The sequence below is a fragment of the Ochotona princeps genome, chromosome 22 (genome assembly GCF_030435755.1).
Source record: "Ochotona princeps isolate mOchPri1 chromosome 22, mOchPri1.hap1, whole genome shotgun sequence".
Taxonomy (NCBI): Eukaryota; Metazoa; Chordata; class Mammalia; order Lagomorpha; family Ochotonidae; genus Ochotona; species Ochotona princeps.
In genome coordinates, this window is record NC_080853.1 from 16,297,792 (window position 1) to 16,320,564 (window position 22,773).

General features: G+C 55.0%; 1 protein-coding gene across 1 annotated transcript; it reads right to left on the reverse strand.

Moving 5' to 3' along the window:
• Nucleotides 1-6,051: 6,051 nt before the first annotated feature.
• Nucleotides 6,052-19,161, reverse strand: TGIF2 (TGFB induced factor homeobox 2). The gene is made up of 2 exons (XM_004585786.2): nucleotides 18,964-19,161; nucleotides 6,052-8,517 (listed from the first exon to the last, which is right to left on the reverse strand). Exons 1-2 carry the CDS (start codon nucleotides 19,153-19,155, stop codon nucleotides 7,996-7,998), a joined length of 714 nt encoding a protein of 237 aa, XP_004585843.2. The 5' UTR covers nucleotides 19,156-19,161; the 3' UTR covers nucleotides 6,052-7,995.
• Between the last annotated feature and the right edge of the window lie 3,612 nt (nucleotides 19,162-22,773).

The window sequence follows — 22,773 nt, forward strand, 5'->3', positions numbered from 1 at the left end:
TGTTGTGCAGCCATCAGTCTCAGCACTTCTCCGTCTAGGCGAGGCTGGCTCTCCGGACCCACGTGGGAGCTGTGGGCCGGTGACACACTTTATTCAGCCAGCATGGTGGCGGCGGCAACAACAGCCCCACAACGCGGAGCTGGCTTTTAGGGGCTTCTCCACTAGTGGCCACCAGTCAAGTAGCTATGGGCAGAAAACTCATCTGCCGCTGTTTTTTAGGAACAGCCCTGAACCCAGTGTCATGACTCAGCCTGTTAAGTTGCAGCAACCTACCAAACTGCAACTGCGCATGCTTAAGCCCTGGGCAGTCCTGCTCTGGCTCCATCATGCCAGTGTCCCATCTCTCCTTTTGACTGGCGGGTTTCCTTCAGCGGCTCTCCCCCGGCTCCCCCGTGTGCTTGTGTGTACTGGGGTTGTTAGCTGTAGGAGGGCCACGTTTTGTTTATGCAGTCATTGTGTCTCTGGAAGCTGCTGCATCTACTGTTTGACTGTTCTGAACAAAGCTGCAGGAGCATGAGTGTATAAATAGGCTCCTGGGCTGGCCTTCAGTCCTCTGGCTGGATACCAAGGTGAACTGCTGGGTCAGATTGTAATTTAAAATGTTTTTTAGGAACAGCCATATTGTTTTCCGTGGTGGCTCTACCCTCTTAGCATCCCCTCTGCAGGGCACAGGGGTTGTGACACTTGACACTCTAGTTTTCCGAGAGCCCATCCTACAGGGTAAGAAGTGGTGTTTCCTGATGGTTTGACAACTACCTAAATGATAAGTTGTGAATATATTTTTTTTTTTAAAGAACGACATTTCATATGTTTCTTATATGCAGTTTTTTTTTAAAGATTTATTTATTTTATTGCAAAGTCAGATATACAGAGAGGAGAGACAGAGAGGAAGCTCTTCCGTCCGATGTTTCACTCCCCAAGTGAGCCGCAACGGGCCGGTGCGCGCCGATCCGAAGCCGGGAACCAGGAACCTCTTCCAGGTCTCCCGCGCGGGTGCAGGGTCCCAATGCATTGGGCCGTCCTCGACTGCTTTCCCAGGCCACAAGCAGGGAGCTGGATGGGAAGTGGAGCTGCCGGGACTAGAACCGGCGCCCATATGGGATCCCGGGGCGTTCAAGGAGAGGACTTAAGCCGCTAGGCCACGCCGCCGGGCCCATGAATATATTTTTTTTAAGATTTATTTATTTTATTACAAAGTCAGATATACAGAGAGGAGGAGAGACAGAGAGGAAGATCCTCCATCCGATGATTCACTCCCCAAGTGAGCACAACGGCCGGTGCTGCGCTGATCCGAAGCCGGGAACCTGGAACCTCTTCCGGGTCTCCCACGCGGGTGCAGTGTCCCAAAGCTTTGGGCCATCCTCGACTGCCCTCCCAGGCCACAAGCAGGGAGCTGGATGGGAAGTGGAGCTGCCGGGATTAGAACCGGCGCCCATATGGGATCGTGGTGGATTCAAGGCAAGGACTTTAGCCGCTAGGCCACGCCCCCGGGCCCAAGTTGTGAATATTTTTTCATATGCTCATTACCATTTACATATGGCAGAAATGTCATATTAAAGGCTTTGTCCACTTTTAAGTCTGGCTGTTGTTGAGTTGTAGCTCCCCATTCTGGATATTTTATCACTCAAGTGATTAGCAAATTTATCTCCCAGAGAAGATACAGAGCGGGTCTGGCTTTATGGCCTCCATCTGTGACATCAGCATACCAAATGGGTACCACCAGTTCAAGTCCAGGCTGTTCCATTTCTGATCCAGTTCACAAGTCCTTGGCCCCTGCACCCGTATGGGAGATCCAGAAGAAGCACCTCGGTCTTTCCCTTGACCTGGGTCAACCCAAACTGTTGTGGCTATTTAGGGAGTGAACCAGCACATAGCTCTCTGTCTTTCGCTACCTTTCTAGAACTCTACCTCTCTAATGAAATAAATCTTTAAAAAAGAAGGACAGGGCCCGGCGCCGTGACCTAGCAGCTAAAATCCTCGCCTTGAACGCTCCAGGATCCCATTTTAATCCCGGCTGTTCCACTTCCCATCCAGCTCCCTGCTTGTGGCCTGGGAAAGCAGTCGAGGACGGCCCAAAGCCTTGGGACTCTGCACCCACATTGGAGACCTGGAAAAAGCTCTGGGCTCCTGGCTTCAAATCGGCACAGCACCAGACGTTGCAGTCACTTGGGGAATGAATCATCGGACGGAAGATCTTCCTCTCTGTCTCTCCTCCTCTCTGTATATCTGACTTTGTAATAAAAATAAATAAATCTTAAAAAAAAAAAAGGGACAGACAGAAAGATCTTCCATTTGCTGGAACACTTCCCAAAAGGTTGCAACAAGGCTGGGCAAGGTGGAAACCAGGAACTTCTTCTGGGTGTCCCACCTGGGTGGCAGGGGCTCAGCTACTTGGGCAATTTGCCGCTTTAAATTAGCAGAAACTTGGATCATACTTGAAGCAGCCAGAACACAGACTGGCATTCCTATGAGATGCCAGCATCACAGGTTGCAGCTTTTCACACTAAAACACAAATCGTCCCCTAAAGAAGTCTATGGACCTGGTGCAATGGCTCAGTAGTAGTTAAAGTCCTTGTCTTGTACATGCTGGGATCCCAGGTGGGTGCCAGTTTGTGTCCTGGATGCTCTACTTCCCATTAAGCTCCCTGCTTGTGCCCTAGGAAAACAGATGAGGATGGCCCAAAGCCTTGGGACCCTGCTGCACCTGCATGGGAGACCCAGAAGAAGCTCCTGGCTTTGGATTGGCTCAGCTCTGGACTATAAAAAATAAATCTTTAAAAAACAAACACATTATTTTTGAGCCACAGATTACTTCTTTTTTTTTTTTAAGATTTATTTATTTTTATTGGAAAGGCACATATACAGAGAGGAGGAGAGACAGAGAGGAAGATCTTCCCTCTGATGATTCACTCCTCAAGTGACCGCAACGGCTGGTGCTGTGCCGATTCGAAGCCAGGAGACAGGAGCTCTTCCAGGTTTCCCAAGCGGGTGCAGGGTCCCAAGGTCCTGGGCCATCCTCAACTGCTTTCCCAGGCCACAAGCAGAGAGCTGGATGGGAAGTGGAACTGCCAGAATTAGAACCGGTGCCCATATGGGATCCCGGTGTGTGTGGAAGGTGAGTACTTTAACCACTGTGTTATCGCGTTGGGCCCACAGATTACTTCTTGAAAGGGGGAAGGGAGAAATATAGGGCCAAGTGTTTGTGACATAGATTAAACTCTTGCTGCAGTGCCAGCATCCTATATGGGCACTGGCTTGTGTGTCCTGGCTCTTCCACCTCTCACCCAGCTCCCTGTTAAGGACTTGGAAAAGCAGCACGGGATGGCTCAGGTGCTTGGACCCTGCCACCCATGTAGGAGAGCTGGATAAAGCTCCTGGCTGCAAGCTGCTACCTGGCCCAACATTGGCTGTTGTGTCCATTTGGGGAATGAGCCAGATGAAGTATATCACTCTAACTCTGCTTTTTGTGAAGAAATCTTTTTAAAATGGCACAAATTCTTTATCATATGTATAATATGAATTTGAAGATTTATTTCAAAGGTAAAAAGAGGGAGAAACTGAAAGTGAGATCCTTCATCTGCTGGTTGGTCAAATGACGAAAACAGCCAGGGCAGGACCAGGAGAAAAGGGTCCCCTCCACATGGGTAGCAACCTGGACGCTCAGGTCATCGCCCATTGTTCCCAGGTGCATGAGCAGGGAGTTGGACTGGAAGCACAGAGGAGAGCAGAGGACTGAAGTTGGCACTCAGCCACAGGATGCTGGAATTCCAGGTGTGGGCTTCACCTGCTGTGCCCCAAGGCTGCCCCCATTGTGAAGGTCCGGTTTTGTGACATTCCCTGAGCTGTTCATCAGGAGCTAAGGGGAAACGCAGGTTATGGCTGGAATGTCCCTGGATCCCACAGTGTGGCCCTAAGGGATACAGCAAGTTAGCCACTCAGAAGGCATCTGAGACCTGCCCTGTGCATGTCCTCCTAGAGGTCCAGGAGCACCCACTGTCAGGGCAGCAGCCGGTGCAAGTTCTCGCCTACAGGGGACTTGGGGGACTCTGCTGTATTCCTTCTTTTTGAAGGTGGGGGAGGCTGAACTCCATGGAATCGTGGTTAAGGTAACCACTGGGCGGTCAGAGATGGAAGGGAAGTTGAGAACAAGTCGGATTGGGAAGTGGAAGACACACACATACTTGGAAGCAGGACAGATGTCATCACTGCCGGGGTGAACCCATATTCTGCCGGAGGGTGGGCCTTGCCTCCTGGCTGCTGGCACAGGGGATGGAGAGGAACCTACACCATGAGGATAAGGCTGGGGCAGCCGACAGAGAGGTTTAGGGGAACAGCATCTACAGAAAGTGTAGTGTCTTTTGGGAGCTTTGTGCCCTGGATGTTGTTTTTGCTAGCGCGTTAGGAGCTCTCACTGGGTGTGGGACACTTTGCTAAATGTTTTCCTCTAACCCTGGCTGCACCTTTAACCACTCACCTCTCCTTTTACCTTTTGTTTCAGGTGACTACAATCATCCTTCAGTGTCCGTGGGCATTGGTTCTAGACTCCAGAAGGCCAGTATCCAGAGAGGCATACATCTTTTCCTTAGATCAGACGGTATGGTACACTTCCCCGCCGCATTCTCAGGTCATGATCAAGTCAGGAAGCCTCCCCAGGACCCCAGCGGAAGCCATCTGGGGAAAGCCCCTCTTCTGCTCACCTTGATTATTAGAAGGGTGCTGCTCTTTCTCAAGTTTCTTGAAAGGGGTGTATGTGCGTACACTGCCTCCTGCATCAGACAAGTGACTAGGTGACCAGGTGCCCAGGGCCGGGGTATCAGACCGTCCTCTGGTGTCAGTGAAGAGGGGAGATCCCTGGACGTGTGTGTGTGTATGTGTGTGTACAGGCGGGGTGGGAGGACTGGGAACGTGCATTTCTGCAAGCTACCCTGAGGAACTTCTTTCTCTGGGGAACTAGTCCTGATCCTGCCACTTGAAAGCCATGGGGTGTGGGGTGAGATGTTTGTGAATTGTTGTCCCCTGCTCTGCACTGATAGTGAGCTGGGAGCCGGACAGTAACACGTGGACTCTCCTACTCTGTCTGGTGTGGTCCCATCCCCGGAGGGCAAGGCCTCACCCTCCACAGCCCAGGCAATAATGCTGCTGGTACCTTGACTGCTTGCTCATCCTGGGCCTGTCAGTTTAAGTTTCCAGCAGAAAAGTCTTGGTTTCAGTTCAGGCCTAAGAGGACACTTCTCCTTAGGAGGCTGTGCCCTCCTGAGGTCAAGGTCCAGCTGCCTAGTCTGGGGCACAGGCCAGAGGCTGTTGGCCCATCAGAACCCTGCCCCACTGGGGGACAGAGGTCTTCGTAGACATGGAGAAGCCAGCATGGTCATCAGGAACCTCTTGTGCCTAGGCAACCCTGGCTGCCAGGCCTGGCATGTACCACTTGCTGCTGGTGGGGTGGGAGGGGCACCCTGCCCTTCACTAGTTCCCGAGGGGCCTGGGCAGGCAGCAGTGACCTTGGAGCTAACCAAGCACGCATACCCTGGCCCCACTCTTAGGCTGGGTGGGTGAGTGTAGGCGATGCTGCTGCAGTCTCTGCTCAACTTCTTCACCTGGGGTCTGTTTTCATGGCTAGGAGCTAAGGAAGGTCACATGGTCCCACGCACGTGGTGGAGCTCACCCTTTACCACCAGTACAAAACCCTGGTTGACAGCACTTGGGCCTCAGCTCAGCTTGGGTGGAAAGGGGACTTCCTTAGCACACAGGGTGTGCATCTCTGGGCAGCACTGACTTCAGACATGCCCGCTGTACCTGCCTCACTCTGCCCTGGGCAGGCTGCCTGCTGTGGTCATGCTATGGCTTCACTGAGGGGGCAGAGGACAAAGCTGCTGGTCCTCCTGGATCATGGCCTCACCACATGGCAACCCCAAAACGCCACTCTTGGTTCCAGGAATGACTATAGTCAGTGGGCTATGGGATGGGGGTGGGAAAGCCAACACCCACTGCCTCTCAAGGGGGCAGCCTGGAAGCGCTGAGCCTGGAGCCACTGGGTGTCAATCAAGAGCCCTGTTTCTGTTTTACAAAAACAAAACGACTTTATTTGACAGAAGACAAAAACCAAAGTTATTTACAGTAGTTCTTTGCTCAAATAATTCAACCGGGCACCTGTGCTGTTCCTCCAGGTTCATCTTGCAACCAAACCCAGGCAGGGGCTAACCCAGACTGACACCCCATTTCACACAAGGGGGGAGCCAACCAGAATTCAGCAGCATGGCTCGCGCACCCCTTGCCCTGCCACTGCTTAGGACGCCCTTTGCAGTCACCAAGCCTGGGCCCCCCACTGGCTGGGGCATAAGAGGCTGAGCCAACAGCAGCTTCAGTGACCGGGAGCAACTGCTCTCTCTCCAAGACGCCATCTCTGGGGCACAGGGGGAGAGGTCAGGAAGAGGCAAGGTAGAGAGCACAAACCTTTCTCCTTGTCACCCATTCTATGCGAGCAGCAGAGAGGAGCCAGGCCACTTGGGGTGGGGGCTGGGGTGAGGACTGACCCGAACAAGGACAGAACAGGTTCTGCGGCCACCATCCTAGTCAGGCCCATCCCCATCCATCAATGTCCCGGAACCTGTTGAGGTCCCCTTTGAGCCTGACCTGGGAATTCCAGGGGATGACAGGCTGGGCCTCCTGATCTATATTTTGGCCCAGGAATAGCATTTGGAACAAAAGCATCTCGGCTAATAAGCTAGGTTAGTGTTTGTTAGGATACACTGGGATGGAAGACAAGGTTGGCTGCCACTGAATGCTAACAGCAACAGCCAGCAGAGAAAACGGAGTGTGAGGCCAGCAGACCGGGAAGGCTGTGGAAGGGGCCCCCGGACACCGCTTTAAAAAAAGGTGCAGTTGACCCAGCTGGCCGGACACCACTGCCTCTCGGTGCATTCCAGCAAGTTCCCATTTACCACCAAGGAGGCCGGCCTGCCGCAGTTGGCCACTAGGTGGCTCCCTTCTCTCCACATAGGAAATGCTGGGGTTTCCCTTCTGGCCTCACTAATCCAAGCTCCTGGAGGAATTCAAAACTCAGGCTGCAGGGTGGGGGAAGCATTCAAGAATAAAGAAGGGGAAACATTAGAGAGAGAAAAAAAAAACAACTTGCTGCTTTAGTCTAAGCTTACTTTCCCACTCCTACCCCCAAATTACAGAAAAAAAAAACCAAAAACACCAAACACAGAATACCAAATGCCTCTCTGGTTCTACTCCACTTCTCTGTCCTGTGCCCGGCAGGTGTAGTCCACTGTGGCTGACTCCCCAGGTGGCTCCACCCCACTTGTGCCTGGTGCAGAACAGCAGGCACTGTGAAGACCTTCTCTGCCTTCTTTTTGGTAAACCGAACCAGCGCTCAGCCTTGGGAACTTCAACCACCACAGAAACCAAGCTGGTCCTGAACACGGAAAGCCCTCTTCCTGGGAGGGTGCCCCCCCCAACCCAGACACTTTCAGTCCTCAAGCCTTGGCTAACTATTCCCATAAGGCAAACCACAGTAAAAAGGGAAGAGAAAGAGTTTGGCGAAGAACTTGACATTCAACTGGAGTCGGTTCTGTTCCATCTGCTGGTTTCCTCTCCTGCTCACCCTTGTCAATGTGGCTGGTCCACACCGGGCTCACAGAAGCAGCACAGCACAGGGGCGGCTGGGATCCAGCCCAGGCCCACCCAGGGCAGGTGCCTGGAGCCGGTGCAGGCAGCCAGGTTGAACAAAGGAGTCCCGGGGGCTCTCTGGAGCAGAAACAGCAGCAGCACCAGGCCTGTCTCTACCTCCAGGTCTCAGCTTGGAGAAGAGGCCCAGAGAAAAGGCCCTGCCCCGGGGCAGTGATGCCACCCGGCATCTTCCCCCGGAGACCTCTGGACAGAGGAAGACAGTTGTGACGTTTGGCAGTGACCCGGAGAAGACCCTCTGAATGGAAGGGAAGCAAACGGAAGCCCACTGTGGCAGCCTTGTGCCTCGGGCGCCCCTGCAGGTGTCTACTTGGGGTTCTCAGAGATCAGCGGCCTGGGGCTGTGCAGCAGTGGAGGGGCTGGGTGCTGCTGCTTCTGGAGCTCCATCTCTGCTGCCCTCTGCAGTGCCACCTCCACCAGCAGCTGGAAGCTGCTGAAGTCCTCCTTGTCCTGCTCTGGGGGCGTGGGCGGTGGAGTGTTGAACAGTCCGCCCGTGGGGCTGCTGGCCTCAGCCCTGGTCAGCAGCGTGAGCGTGCTGTTGGGGGTCACCAGGGGCTTGGCGGGCTCCAGCTCCCCCTGTGGGAAGGGGGCTGCCGGCTTCTCCCCCTGGCCTGAGTGGAGAGGCATGGAGCAAACAGACAGGGAGAGCACATTGGCGGGGGCTGGCACGGACACAGCCAGTACAGATGGGCTGCCACCGCGTGGGAGGGCCACTTCGGCAGCCTTCCCTCCGCGGCGTGAGATGGTGAACTGATTGGGGTCTTTGCCATCCTTTCGAAGCATGTCCGGGAGAAGCCGCCGCCGTGCATTGATGAACCAGTTACATATCTGGAATGCATAGAGACAGCGGTCACTTCACTCCACCAAAACCAGGCACCACACACAGGCTGGCTGTGCGTTCCCAGCTATAGGGACACAGAGCTGACGACACGGGCCAGGTGCAAAGGGAGTTCTAAGTAAGAACTTGCAGAGACAGAAAACTATGACTGCGTCAGCCCAGGAAGGACTCTGACTGCCCTCACAGTGAGGCCTGGAGGAGAAGTTTAAGTGGGAGGCAATGGCAGGAGCCGTAAGAAAGGCCTTAGAGGGGCCACAAACAACCTCTTGGGGTTAGGATTTGGCTCTTTGGCAGGCAAAGGAGGGACCTGCTGTGAGAACAGTCTGGGCGCAGGCAGACGGTCAGGCTGCATTCACAGGAGGCGAGCTGTAATGAAGCAGAGGGGCTGATGCTGTAGGGACCACCCCTGGTGGATGAAGGACTGGGGTTAAGCTGGCACTTGGGGCATCCACATCTCACATGGGAGTGCCTGCTTTGAGGCCCAGCTTCTCTGCCTCTGATCCAGCTTCCTGTTAAACCAGAGGGATGCTGGGAGGTAGCAGGTGGTGGCTGGTGGCTCAATCCCTGCCACCTAAGTGGACACCCAGATGGGCTCTGGCCTGGCCTTGTGTGCTGCAGGCATTTGGGGAGTGAACCAGCAAATGGAAGACCCCTTCCTCTTGCTTTGCCTTTCACATAAGTAAAATCTGCATCGTATGAGAGCAGTAATAGGACTAGCAGCCTCCAACTAAAGGTATAGACAATCAACATCCCTAAGTCATTTTCCTAACTGCAGCCGAGAAAGCCACCGTTACCTGGATCCCCATCCTGCCCTGGCTGCTTAGACCAGCTGTTCAGGCTCTACACATGAGGCCTGAGATGCATTAATTCACATATTTACTTCTAAAAGATTTAATATCCATAACAGCTGGGGTTGGGTCAGGCTGAAACCAGGAGCCAAGAATTACATCCTGGTCTCCCATATGGGCAGCACGGGCCAAAGTACTTGAGCCATCCCATTCTGTCCCCACTTTGTTCTTGAGCAAGAAGCTGGACCTGAGCCAGGACTTAGCCCCAGACAGACCAATGCTGCCTCAGGTCCTGCCCCAAACATGCAGCCCTGAGTTCTCTAATAGTTCCTAGCTTCACAGCTTTCCAATCTAGCCTACTCATTGGTTATCAGTCTTTTAAATATTTTTATTTAAAAGGCAGAGCCACAAAAGGACACACACACACACACACACATCAATCTTCCATCTGGTAGTCCACTCCCCAAAGTTTCACAACAGCCTGGGCTGGGCCAGGCTGAAGACAGGAGCTTGAAGCCTTCCTTGGGTCTCCCATGTGGGTATAGGGGTCCAAGAACTAGGGCTACCCTCCACTGCCTTCCCAGGCTATTAGCAAGGGGTTGGATCGGAAGTGGAGCAGCTGGGACATGAACTGGTGCTCATATGGGATATCAGTGCCACAGGCAGAAGCTTAACTTGTGACTGGCCCCTTGTCAGTCTCTTTCTAAAATGCCAACAGCTGTCACTCCTTTTCTAGGAAACTGTCATTTGTCTTTTAATACCTGTTGGCTGGTGTACCTGGGAAAGGGGAGGCCATGGAAACTGTTCCTGGTCAAAGCCCAGCTTTCCAGAGGCCCTGCCTGGCTCCGCATCCCTGAGCCCAGCTGGCTCCTGGGCACCACATGGCTCTGCTGGTTCCTTAACAGTTCTCACCTCTGTATGCCTCTTTGCTCCTCTCCACGGAGGGAGGGCCAACTCTGAGCAGCAGCAGGGTCAGTCTAACAGATCAGACGGGACCAAACAGAGAACATGGATCTCAAATCCACTGCAGCCTGCCTAGGGCTGATGTGGGCTAGGCACAGTCAGTCTTTCCGTTCATGTGACGTGTGACACCATAAGGACAGCTAAGTGCTCAAGAAACATGGGGACCCCGTTTCCGAACACCTCAAGGCAACAGGCCCCAACTGCAGCAGCACCCCTCTGTTCACCACTAATGGCCTCAGCCCAGTCCTCCAGCAGTCTACCCAGACATGGCTTATGTGGGCAAACACTAGTTCCCAGCAGCTTTCCCAAGCCCTTCTCCCTCCAATCCTCCCCCTGAGGGATCAGCATAAACAAAAGGCTGCCCGCTCCCTTCCTCAGCATTCAGAAGCCGGAGAGGGGTGGGCACGTGGCCTGCTGGATGAGACACCCACATCTCACACAGGGGATTCTGGGCTCAGCTCTCCGGGGGTCTGCAGGGATGGCCCTACCTAGTAATGGGCATTGTCATATTTTTTTGTTTTGTTTTTAAAGATGTATTTATTGTTATTGGAAAGGCAAATCAGATTTACAGAGAGAAAAAGATCTTCTATCCGCTGGGTTCACACTCCCCAAGTGGCCACAGTGACCAGAGATGACCTGATCTGAGCAGAAGTCAGGAGCAAGAAACTTCTTCTGGGTCTCGCATATGGGTGCAGGGTCCCAAGGCTTTGGACCATCCTTCTCTGCTTTCCCAGACCACAAAAAGAGAGAGCTGGTTGGAAAGTGGAGCAGCCAGGACACGAACTGGCACCCATTTGGGATCCTAGAACTTGCAAGGCCAAGATTTAGCCACTGAGCCATTGCACAGGGCCTGTAATGGGGCCTCAGCTCAGGCCCAGCCCTGACCATTGCAGGTCTTAGGGGGAGTGTGGGGAGTGTGCCAGTAAATGGGGGCACTCTCTCTGCTCCCTCACTATAGTTTCCATGGTGTTTTCAGTTTGTGCTGCAGGTGGGGCTGCAGCTTCATTTGGGATCTGGAAACTGTCCCTGTGACATGGCCACAGAAGATGCTGTTCAGTGATGATGACACTGGTTCAGGAGGTTCAGGAGGTAGCCCCCAGATGCCGGTGTAGAGAACCTGGCTTTTCCCCACTGCCCATTAGACACCAGTGGTTAAGGGGAAGACAGTACACTCCAATCTCCGCGCTGATTGGAGACGCTGAAGGAACTCAGTTGATCCCATGGGTTCAGACTCTGAGGCAGGACATGGAGCTGTCTGCTAGCTGTCTCACTCATGTGTTGGTGTGGCAGTTAAACACTCCTGAACTTGACACCATGACAAAGAACTGTGAGAAAATTTGGGACATGATGCACCATCTCCCCTCACATTCCAGGCCTGGAATTGGGTTTCCCTCTTTCAAATCAACTTAGTAGAAACACAAGGGAAGCAGGGACAGATAAGACTTTGTGAGAACTTTTTTCTGATGGGTCAAGTGTCTCTCTGGCGACACTGGGGGTTTCCTTGGGGCAGACCTGCAGCTCGTCTCCCTGAGAACCTCTGATGCCCCTGAGGTGCCCCCAATGTTCCCCAGAGACCTTCCAAGACTGGCAAAGGGGAGACTTCTGGGCGCTGAGTCATCAGAATTCACCCTCTGGGGTGATGCCCTGAAGACTGCAGGCAGGCCTCTAAGGCTTGAGCGTTGTTTGGTCTGTTTATGGTTTTGAATAAAGCTAATTTAGAATTTTCTAAAAAAAGGCTTACTTTTATTTCATTGAAAAGCACGGTGACAGAAAGGATCTTCCGACTCCTGGTTCACTCCATATATGGACAAAACAGCCAGGGCTGGCTGGGATGAAGTCAGGCGCCCACACCTCCATCCAGGGATCCCAAGTTGAGTGGCAGGCACCCAAGCCTTAGGCCATTTTCACTGCCTTCCCAGGAGCATCAGCAGAGAGCTGGGTTGGAGATGGAGCAGCAGGGACTCAAAATGGCCCATATACAGGATGCCAGCCTCATAGGCGACGGTCTAATGTGCTGTTACAATGCTGCCCCGCCCCCCAAGAAACATTTTAGAAGAAATAGGCGGGGTAGGAGACGGGTACAGCAGGTAAAGTTGGCACCTGGGATACATACATCAATAGTGGTGTGCAAGGTTGAGTACTGGTTACCTGGTTTCTAACTCAGCTCCCCACTAACATGCCTGGGAGGTAGCAGATGGTACCTCAAGTGCCAGAGTTCCTGCTGCCCACACGGAAGACCTGGATGGAGCTCCTAGCTATCAGTCACACCGTAAGGTCCCTGGTTATTATTGAAGCCACTTGGGGAGTGGGCCAGCAGGCTGAAGATCTCTTCTTCTCACTCTGCCTCGCAAATAAATAAAGGAATAAATCTTTTGAAAATGAAATACAGGGGCTGGTTTGTTGGTTCAACTCAGCTAATCCTCCACCTCCAAGTGCTGGCATCCCATAAGGGTACTGGTTTGTATCCCAGCTGCTCCACTTCCCGTCCAAGTCCCTGCTTATGGCCTCTGAAAGCAGCAGAGGGTGGTCTAACACCTAGGACCCTGCACCTGCGTGGGAGACCTAAAGAGGCTCCTGACTTCCAGTTCTGGATTGGCTCAACTTTGGCCATTTTAACCACTTGGGGAGTGGTAAATCTGTAAATCTGACTTTCCAGTAAAAATAAACCAACCTTATAAAATACAATCACCTGCCCAACTGGGTACCAGGGCATGGGTATGGCAGAGCCACTACCCATGAGGAGCCAGTGCTGAGGACACTCTGCTGGTGGCTGCTGCTTGCTGGGCCCTGGAGTCACAGGAGTTCCTCCTGACAGCTCACTATCCCTCTGGGTGCACCCACTGCCCTGGGCATAAGGAGCACATTGGAGGCTCGGCAGCAGGACTGGGGATTCCTGGGGGAGTGGGCAGCCTTTCTGTCCTCCCCACCATGGCCAATTAGGGCCTCTCACCTCCTGTCGCTTTCCCTTCCTGGGTAGACGGCCAACTGTGGCTGTGGATCATTCACTCAGCCTCCAGGGCCCACTATCCACCCAGCCAGGAGCCTGGACCTGAACACACATGTGACCAATGTCCATCTGTGCTAAGAGGGGGAGCAGGTGGTATCTCAGAGACTTCTGTGGGGAAAAGGTCGTAACAGCTGAGACTTCAAGGTCAAGAATTAGCTGGCCTGGAGGAAGGCTAAGCAAAGAAATGTTCTACAAAGAGGAAGAGCAAATGCCACGGCCTGTATGCAGGACAGGGTCTGGCTTAAGAAATGGCAGAAGGAAATAAATCTTAAATCTTAAAAAAATGAAGAAGAACAAAAAAAAAACCTGACAGAAGGGGGATAGCAGATACTGAGCTCCAAAGCAGGCAGGGCACTGGCCTGGCCCAGCCCAACCTTGGCCACTGTGGCCGTTCGAGGAGTGAACCAGCGGATGGGGGCTGTCTTCCCCCAAACTCTTTCTCTGTTACTCTGCCTTCCAAATAAAGGACATCTCTAAATAACAAAGTAAACAAACAAACAGGCAAGGCTAATCCTGGGAGGCCCACAATGGCTTGACTGACTGGCACATGCTAGATCCTGCAGAGTGCCAGCTGCCCCGCCCCTGCGGCTGGCGCGGGCAACTGTGTGGGCTGCAGCCGTGCCATGCCTGGCATTCCTTGAACGTCCGCTACACGGCTCAGAGGTCCTGGGCTTTGGCACTGGTTTCTGTTCCTGGTCATCCGAGGTGTCTTGCTTGGCCCATCTCTGAGCATTTGGTACTGTCTTCCATGGACTCCAGCCTCCTCTTGCCCCTACCCGTGTCTACTTGCAGCCCCTCCACAGGGGAATAGCAGACATTAGCACTGACTAGCTGAGCAGGGGAGCCCCGAAGAGGGGCAGGGCTGAACAGCCATCAAGAAGGTGGCAGGGAGACAAACTCACCAGCACCCCCGATAGCAACATCTCCTCACCTGTGCTGTTACCTGTATGCCCCCAACAAGCAGGGACTGAGCAGCATTCCCAAACTACCAAAGAGACTAAATAGAGAGCCCTAAGCTGAAGCCATGCCACCTGGGTCCCAGCACAGCTCTCTAGGCCTAGCACTGTGCTTCGGCAAGGACCTGGCTAAAGAGGGACTCCCAAGAGTTCGAAAGAAACAACGGACTCTTCAAAAAATGAACCCCAGCAAAGGTCTCCCAGCCTCAGGATGCTGGCCCAACAGCGAACACCACCATACCAGATACACCGCACCATGTGCGACTCAAGTCTTCCTGTACCACTCTCATTGCCCGGCAGCCCAGGATCCAAGAGGTGGGGTTTGAGGGGTACCCACATTAAGGAACCAGTTACCCTAACCAGAGCCTTACAGGGGTCCCATGACATGGCCCCAGGCACCGAAACTAATACAGAATCAGTAAGCCCTGAGGGCATGCGCCTCCCCATCTCCCCCCCTGCAGGGTGTGTGTGGGGGGGGGTTGTATACTTGGAGCACTGAGACTGGAGACGGCAGCCACAGGGAGGGAGCTGTGATCTCTGAGACCCCTCTCATACCTCCTCTCTGGGCTCCTGTTGGGAACAAGGGAATAGCCCCTCCACACTCCCCTGGCAGCTGGCAGGCTGTTTTGTCTTCACCACCCATACAAATGCAGAGGCCAGGCAGAGGTGGGTGATGGTTGTGGGGGCAGTTCTGTCCAGCCTGTGCCTGCTGTGCCCTCAAGGTCCCAGGAGGTGATAGGCCGCTGGAGAAGTTGCTGTCTCAGTGCTTCATGTATCAGTGGCTGAGTGAGGGCAAGGGAGGAACCTTGTGACCCGGGGGCAGGAGAGTATGGGGAAGCAAGAAGGGTGGCTGCGGAGGGACAGGAAGCCTCAGCCCCCAGCCCTGGGTGAAGGCTGGCTACAGGCCAGGCACCACCAAAATCCTGGGAGTGACTTCAAGAAACCTTTCACTTCCCTGGAAAGGTGTGAGGAGTGGAGTCAGGATCCGAGGGGCTTCAGATACTATGGCCACTGGCTGAACTGCCCTTGCTGGTTGAGCCAGAAAACTTCACTAGAAGATCAAAAACATCCACTATGGGGCTGAGGGCAGTAGCTCAAAAGCTAATCCTATGGCCTGTGGCAACAGCATCCCATAATGGGTGCAGCCACTCCACTTTCCATCCAGCTCCCTGCTTGTGGTCTGGGAAGGCAGGTGAGGATGGCCCAAAGCCTTGGGACCCTGCACCCATGTGGGAGATCCAGAATTTCCCGGCTCCTGGCTTCGGTCGGCTCAGCTGCAGTCACTGCAGCCACTTGGAGAGTGAAACAGTGGATGAAAGGCCTCTCCATCTCTCCTGTTAATCTGCCTTTCCAATAAAAGTAAATAAATCCTTTTTTCTTTTTTTTTTTTTTAAAGATTTATTTTACTTTCATTACAAAGTCAGACATACTGAGAGGAGAAGAGATAGAGAGGAAGTGGAGCTGCCGGGATTAGAACCAGCGGCCATATGGGATCAAGGCGAGGACCTTAGCCACCAGGCCACGCTGCCAAGCCCATAAATCCTTTTTTCTAAACAGACTCCACCTTAAATATATATATGTGTGTATGCGTGTGTATATATAAATATATATAGCTGGTTAGTTATTTGAAAGGAGAGTTACAGCTGGAAGAGAGAAAGAGAACTTCCATTCATTGGTTCACTCCTAAACTCTGACACCTGAGGACAATGACTAAGAGGCTTGTGTTTCCAGCCTGCCTGCAGCACTGGGCTGGGCTGGGCTTGTAGCCCCAACCAAGGGTGGGGAAGAGTGCTCCAAAGCCTGCTAGGTGGCCCCAAAGGAGTCTGGAAAGCACCCAAGGGGTACAACCTCCAGCTCCACCCAATCCCAGCTCCACCCACACAACCATTAAAAATCCTTCACAGAAGGCTTTTAGTTTTTTTTCTAATCCTGCCTCCCAAGTGTGAGCTCCAGCACACCATTTAGTTAAATCATTTAGCTCACTGACTTATGGACTTGCTAATGAGACACTTCCCGCAGGCAGGTTACTGGAGACAATCAAAAGAGATGCCCCAGGGAGAGATAAGCAGACAAAGTGGAGACTTGTAGAAGCCCGGTGAAGGCACTGCAGTATTTGCTATAGTTGCTCACTTTGTGGTCAATATCTACAAATCCCTTTAGAAATTAAGTACAAAGAGCTGGTGCTATGGTTCAACTGGCTAATCCACTACCTGCCAGTGCAGGCATCCAATGTGGACACCAGTTTGTGTTTGAGCTGCTCCACTTGCCACCCAGATCCCTGCCTGTGGCCTGGGAAATCAGAGGAGGATAGCCCAAAGCCTTGGGAACCATAGAGGAAGCACCTGGCTTTGGATCAGCTCAACCCCTGCCATTATGGACATTTTGGGAGTGAATCAGCAGATGGAAGATCTTTCTCTAAATCTGACTTTCCAATAAAAATAAATAAATCTAACAAAATTACATACGAGAAAAAAGGAGATGCATGAGGAGCCACGCTAAGCCCCTTACTTCGGAGTCAGATCCTGGCTGTTAAGCCCTTGCAATAGCAAACCCAGGTCCCTGCTTTCAACTGTGGTACCCCAGGGGCAGCTAATCCCGGGGCTGGGGACACTGACCATTAGGCCGAAGTTGCCTGTGGCCCAGGGATGAGATCGGAGACATGAGAGGAGGGGCTTAAGAAAATGACAAGTTACCAGGCAGTGCCAATTTGGTCTGCTCTGGGCAAGCCACACTGGAGCAATCTCGCAGGTGTGTGCCTTGTCTGCACACTTTGGTGACTGACCACCCTCATGAGGATGCCGAGAGGCTCATGCATGACTGGACACTTGTAGTCTCCCTTAGACTCGGCTTAGCAGGGTCCCTGAGATCTGGGGGCCCTCCTTGCCCTGGAATTCTCCGAGTGGGAGCTGTGGCTGTGCTGCTACCCTGTTTGTGTGCAGATCCCGGCGGGGGGCGGGTTGCCACTGTAGCCCCTGTTCTTAGGGGGATGCAGGCACACAGGAGGGCCCTGTCTAGTAGGTTTTAGAGTTGGGTATGAGGGCAGAAGCTTGTGCCGCTGGCATTCTATGCTGGAGTGCTGTGAGTGCTGGGTGCTAGGCCCAGTAGCTCTGCTTTTGATCCAGTTCCCTGCTAATGGGCCAGAGAAGGAGCAAAAGATGGCCCATGTGCTTGAGTTCTGCCGCTCATGTGCCTGGCTTTGGTCTGGTCCGGCCTGGCTGTTGGGAGCAGTTTGGGAATGAACCAGAGCAGAGAAGATCTCTTTCTCTATCACTCTGCCTTTCCAGTAAGTGAGTGAATCTTACCCCAAGAGCTGGCGCAGTAGGACTAGTACTCCCCACAAAAGCAACTGCAACAGCGGCCTGACCAGCATTTTGACCAGGACGATGGGGAGCTTCTGGGAGTGTATACTCTACCTTAAGGACTGTGCAGTGCCTGACAGGGGATCTGCGTTTTGGGGTTCAAAAGGATGAACTCAAGGAGCAAGGCAGCAGGCAGGGAGACCAGCAACAAGGCTGGCTGGGTCAACCTGGCGCTAGGCCTCAGACCATTTGCATGTACAGTTCTACATGCTGCAGGTTCAAGGCCACTTCCACCTGCCCTGCTGGGTCTCTGTTGCCCTCTGTCCCAGCAGCCATCACTTCTGTAAACATCACTGGCTGAGTCTGGCCAGCTAGTCCCTGAGGGAGTCCCTGCAGCAAGGAGCTAGGTGTTAGGGTGCCCTGAGGGAGATGGTCCCTACTGCCACACCCCAGTCAGAAAGAGATTTATGAACTAGGTGGTGAGATGAGGAGAGACCTGAAACAGAAGGGCCCTTGGGAACCCCACACAAACAGCCCAGAGAAACCCTCTTTTAACTAGGGCAGTCAGGGCTCAGAGGGAAGACTGCAGTGCTGTGGCCAAGGAAGGCCTGTTCTGGGAGCAGGTCAAGTGAACCAAGTTCCCAGGTGAAAAACTCTGTCTCTTCACAGGAGTTGCTGGGCCCTGGGGAGCCATGCTGCTGGAGCTGGGGCTGGGGGATACAGAGGTGGGCACACAGAACCAACAGGTAAGGAGCCATGGAAGGACAGATGTTGGGGGAGGGCTGGGTGGGTATGTCTCCAGGGCAGGAGAGACAAACTAGATGGGGTTGGGGAGGGGGGAGCATCCTGCCTAAGCACCGTGCCCACAGAGCAGCCCCTGCAGCCAACAGCCCTGCACTGGCACAAAGGGGTGGCACTGGCTCCAGGTTCCCATGTAAAGGTGCTTACGATGCAACATCAAGTTCTCCCAACAAAGTCACCAGGCAGGGAGGAATGAATCCCTTGTCTCCCAGTCTGGAAATGACCACACGGCCCCCAGATGTCAGGGAATAGAAGTGGAATTTGAACCAATCCCCCCCCCCCTTCCACCCTTCCCTTGAGCAAAATCCCCACCCATTTTTTAACCATACTGCAGGTCATATCTGCTGGCCCCTTCCAGACACTGCTCTGGGGCTGGGGAGCAGGGAGCCAAATCCCAGAACTCAATGTCCCCTGGGGATCCTCTCCCAGCCTCCAGACACCTCCCCTACTAACACTGAGCCCTGGGCATTTTTAACCAATGGTTGCCCACCAGTCCTGAGGCAGGCACAGCAAGTGTCCCCACCGCAACCCAGTGAGAGAGAGCAGAGGGCCAGCACAGGTCCCATGGGGGTTGGGGGTGGACCTGGGTCTGCGTCCAGCCACCAGCCACGCGTGCACATACCTGCAGCACAGAGAGGTTGGTCTGTCCTGAGAGGCTCAGCTTCTCCTGCTCCGAGGGGTAGGCGTTGTAGCGGTGCATATACAGCCAGTCCCGCAGGATCTTCACCGACTCCTTGGGCAGGTTGCCCCGGCGCTTCCTTTTGCCGGCCAGGGAGAGGAGGCCCTCATCCTCACCCAGGTCGCTGTCTGACATGGTGCCTGAGGGAAATACCACAGAAAAGGGGACATCATTAAAGGTACTGCTGCCCTTGGGCCCATTTCTCCTCAGGCCACCCTGAGGGAGAGACTAGTAATGCCACACTGGAGGGGTGCGTCCAAAGCCCGCCTTCCAGAAAATGGGGATGAGGAATGCCAGCCACTGCTCGTTCACTGTGGTCCAAGTTCTCTCAGCCCCCGCATCTCCACGATCTCACTTAATCCTGACCAACGCCCAGCATGCAAGAAGTGACCGCTGTCACTAAGTGAAGATACAGAGACTAGGAAATCAGTCCCTGCTACCTCAGCAGGTCAAGATGGAGCAACCTGGCCACCTCACTGCTCCGAGTTGCCCATGTCCACATGAGACCTCACACACGTGTGTGCATCTGTGTCATTCAGCAGCCCACAGGCAGAAAACACTCCCAGGCTCAGAACTGCAGCCCAGCCTGTGACCTGGTGTAGTATTGGGCCCCAGGGAGGAGGTCAAAGCCCTGCCACTGGCCACCACTTGGCAGGACCTCAAGAGCATTACACCAAACGGAATTAGCCGGCCCCCACAGGCCCCAAGCCATGTGATTCCCTGTGAGACACAGCAGGTGAGAAACACAGGGCTGCAGATGGAAAGCTCACCATCATTGGACAGGGCACAGAAGCACGCCAGGCCTTTTTAGAGAACACTTTCATTTCATCTGTAAGGCAGAGAAAAACCATCCACCTACTAGTTCACTTCCCAGAGTCAGCGAACAGCCCAGGCAGGACCAGCGGACAAGGACCCAAGTCCTTGGGCCACTACCTACTGCATCCCTCCCAGGGTATCCCTCAGCAGGGAGCTGCCATCATCAACAGAGCTGAGACTCAACCCACACAGGTGCCCCAAGTGGTACCTAGACTACGGCACCCAATGCTCTCAACAGGAAGTTTAAAATGCCCTTCAGTGATGGCGATGGAGCAGTGAATCCGCAAAGAGCCAACAAAGTGTACACTTAAATGTCTGCTGTGAGTCACATCTCAGCAAATCTGTTCAGGCGAGGTTGTGGATCCTGCCTCCAGGATACGTTATCAAAGAAGGATATCAAATAGCCAAGTGGTCCCCCAACCCTGCCCTGGTCTGTCATGGCTCCCAGGTCCCCCCAGTACTGCAGACCACTGCCTGCAGGCAGCAAGCTGTGTACTCTGCATGAAGTCCCCACTCCACAGCATTTAATCTGGTCCTTCTCTGCCTGCTCTACCCACCCTTCAGCTGTGAGACCCTGGATCAGCGTCCTTCCTTCTCTGGGCTTGAAGCCTCCCTCCCCACCCTACTTCACCTGTCCAACCCTTGCATGCTTTTATCCCTAGATAACCTAACTCAGCTGCTCATGGGCCACACTAGCCTCTTGTTCACAAATGCAAAAGTCTAAAACACAAGAATTCTGGGCCAGGCCAAGGCCAGGATCTCAATGCTCCTCCCTCCTCAGCCTGTAACAGCTCCCGCAGTCGGCTGAGCCAACAGACCCTGGCATCTCCCAGGTTTTGCTTCCTGGACTTGGGCCGGAGCCCAGACCTTCAGGCCAGCGAGGCCAGGCTTTCGAGGGAAGGGTCCCCGCTCCTGGCCAGGCCACCTGGAGGCCAGGACTACCCTGCAGAGCGATGGCACTCGGCAGGGCACCAGCAACATACTGCTCCAGGAGGTCACATCTCCCCGGGCTCTGGGCTCAGGGATGCAGCCCTGGCAAGACTGCCAAGTTTACTCAAGGTTACCTGGCTAAATTCCACCCTGGCTGCTAGCCAAGCGTCTGCCTGCAAGAGACTTCCACGGGTAGGCCCTGCGGGCCACCCTTCCTCAGTCTACATCAGCCCACTTCCCTCATGCAGACCCCCACACTGGTTCCCAGATGTGCCAAGCCAGGCTGAGATACTTGGCTGTGACACCCTGCTTCCTTCCACTCAGCGCCCAAGTTCCAAGTTGGATGCATCCAGTCACACAAACAACTTACAGGCTCCCTGCGCTCACATCAACTGGGAACTAGCCAGTGCCTGCCCCCCAACTCAGCTGCTCTGCCCACCCATGGCCTCTCGGATGGGGGTCAGTCCATGGATGTCATCCCGAGAACCACTTGTTCCCAGTCTGTGACAACACCCCCTGGACACAACGCCCCCTGCAGCCTCCTACACAACCCCACCTGCAGCCACTCCAGCAGGAACTTGCTGACAACTCCCCCACCCCGGGCCCGCACTCCCTTTCGCATTCCCTACACAAAGCGCGAAACTCCCCGGCCGCCCTGCTGGAGCTATGGAGCACATGGCTGCGGGCACAGCGGGGACGCGGCAGCACTCGGGGTGCCCGCACCCCCCCCCGCACTCCATTCTGCGGCCAGACTCGGCACTGCGGCTTCCCCAACAGAGCCGCGATAACCGTGGGAGCGAAGAGTTCTGGAAGAAAGAAAAACTCACGTGTCCCTCTCCCGGGCAGGAAAAAAGTTTTGGTTCCTACCCCGTTCCCGGCCACTCGCTCGGAGCTGCTGACTCTTGGGGGCGCGGGGGCCCGGTGGAGCGTGCGTGCTGGGCTTTGTGCTGGAGAACTCGGCTCGGAGGGGGAGGGGAGGGGGCTGGGCTCCCACCTCCGCGCCGCCCCCCCTTCCAGCCCAGCGCCCAGACTCCATGTTGGCCGCCCCCTGCCCCCTGGGACGGCTAGCTTCCCTCCTCCCCACCACCCATCGCGGGAGCTTGGCTCACCCTCCTCGGCCTGCTCGCCGCTCCCAGCGCGCACAAACTTTCTCCGGGTCGCTGGGCCCCACGCGCCCCGCTTCCTTGGCCCGCCCGGGAGTGACAGATGCCTCGGAGACAGACTTTCCTTTGTTCCAAAGGAAAGGGGAACTCGCGCGGGCTCCCCAGCCCTCCCCGCTCGGGGCCCTGCCCGCTGCCCCCACCCCCAGCTGTCACTCTCGGCGGCCCCCTCCCCCGACGCGGACACTGAGGGGGGGTCGGGGGTGGCAGGCCGGCGGTTAGCAACGTGCACTTTTGAAACCAAACAAACCCGCCCCCCGCGCGCTCACTCAGGTCCGGGGCAAGGGCGGCCTCCTCCCAGGGTGGGATCCCGGCGAGCCAGGCGCCTACCTCCCCCCGAGGGGGGAGGACCCCCACCCCCCACCCGAACCGGCCGCCACACGTCCCTCCCTACCAACCCCCCTACTCCCGCCGCGCTCCCGCACCCTCAGCCGCACGCGCCGGACGCCGCCCCCTCCCCCGCCCGGCCGAGTCGAGAAAACTTTCCAAGTTATCCTCGAGACCCCCCGCCCCCGCGCGCCCCCCAGCGCCCCGCACTGACTCTCGCGAGCTGCTGGCGGGCTTCGCGGTCTCCGCGTGAGTCGCGGGGCGTCCCTCGGCGGGGTGGGGGGCCTCCGGGGGGAGCGCGCCGCGTACCTGCCGGGCCTGACACCCGGCCCTGACAGCTCGCGGCTGGAAAGCACCTCGCGGCCTGACGTCAGATCCCCTCTCCTCCCCCACCCGCCCGGCCGCCCGCTGGGAGAAAACAAACTTCGTTCGGAGCGCGGCCCGCGACGCCCACCCCCGCGGGGCGGGCCGCCGGCGCCGAGGGGCTTCGCTCCGCCCCGCGCGCCCGGAGGGGGCGGGG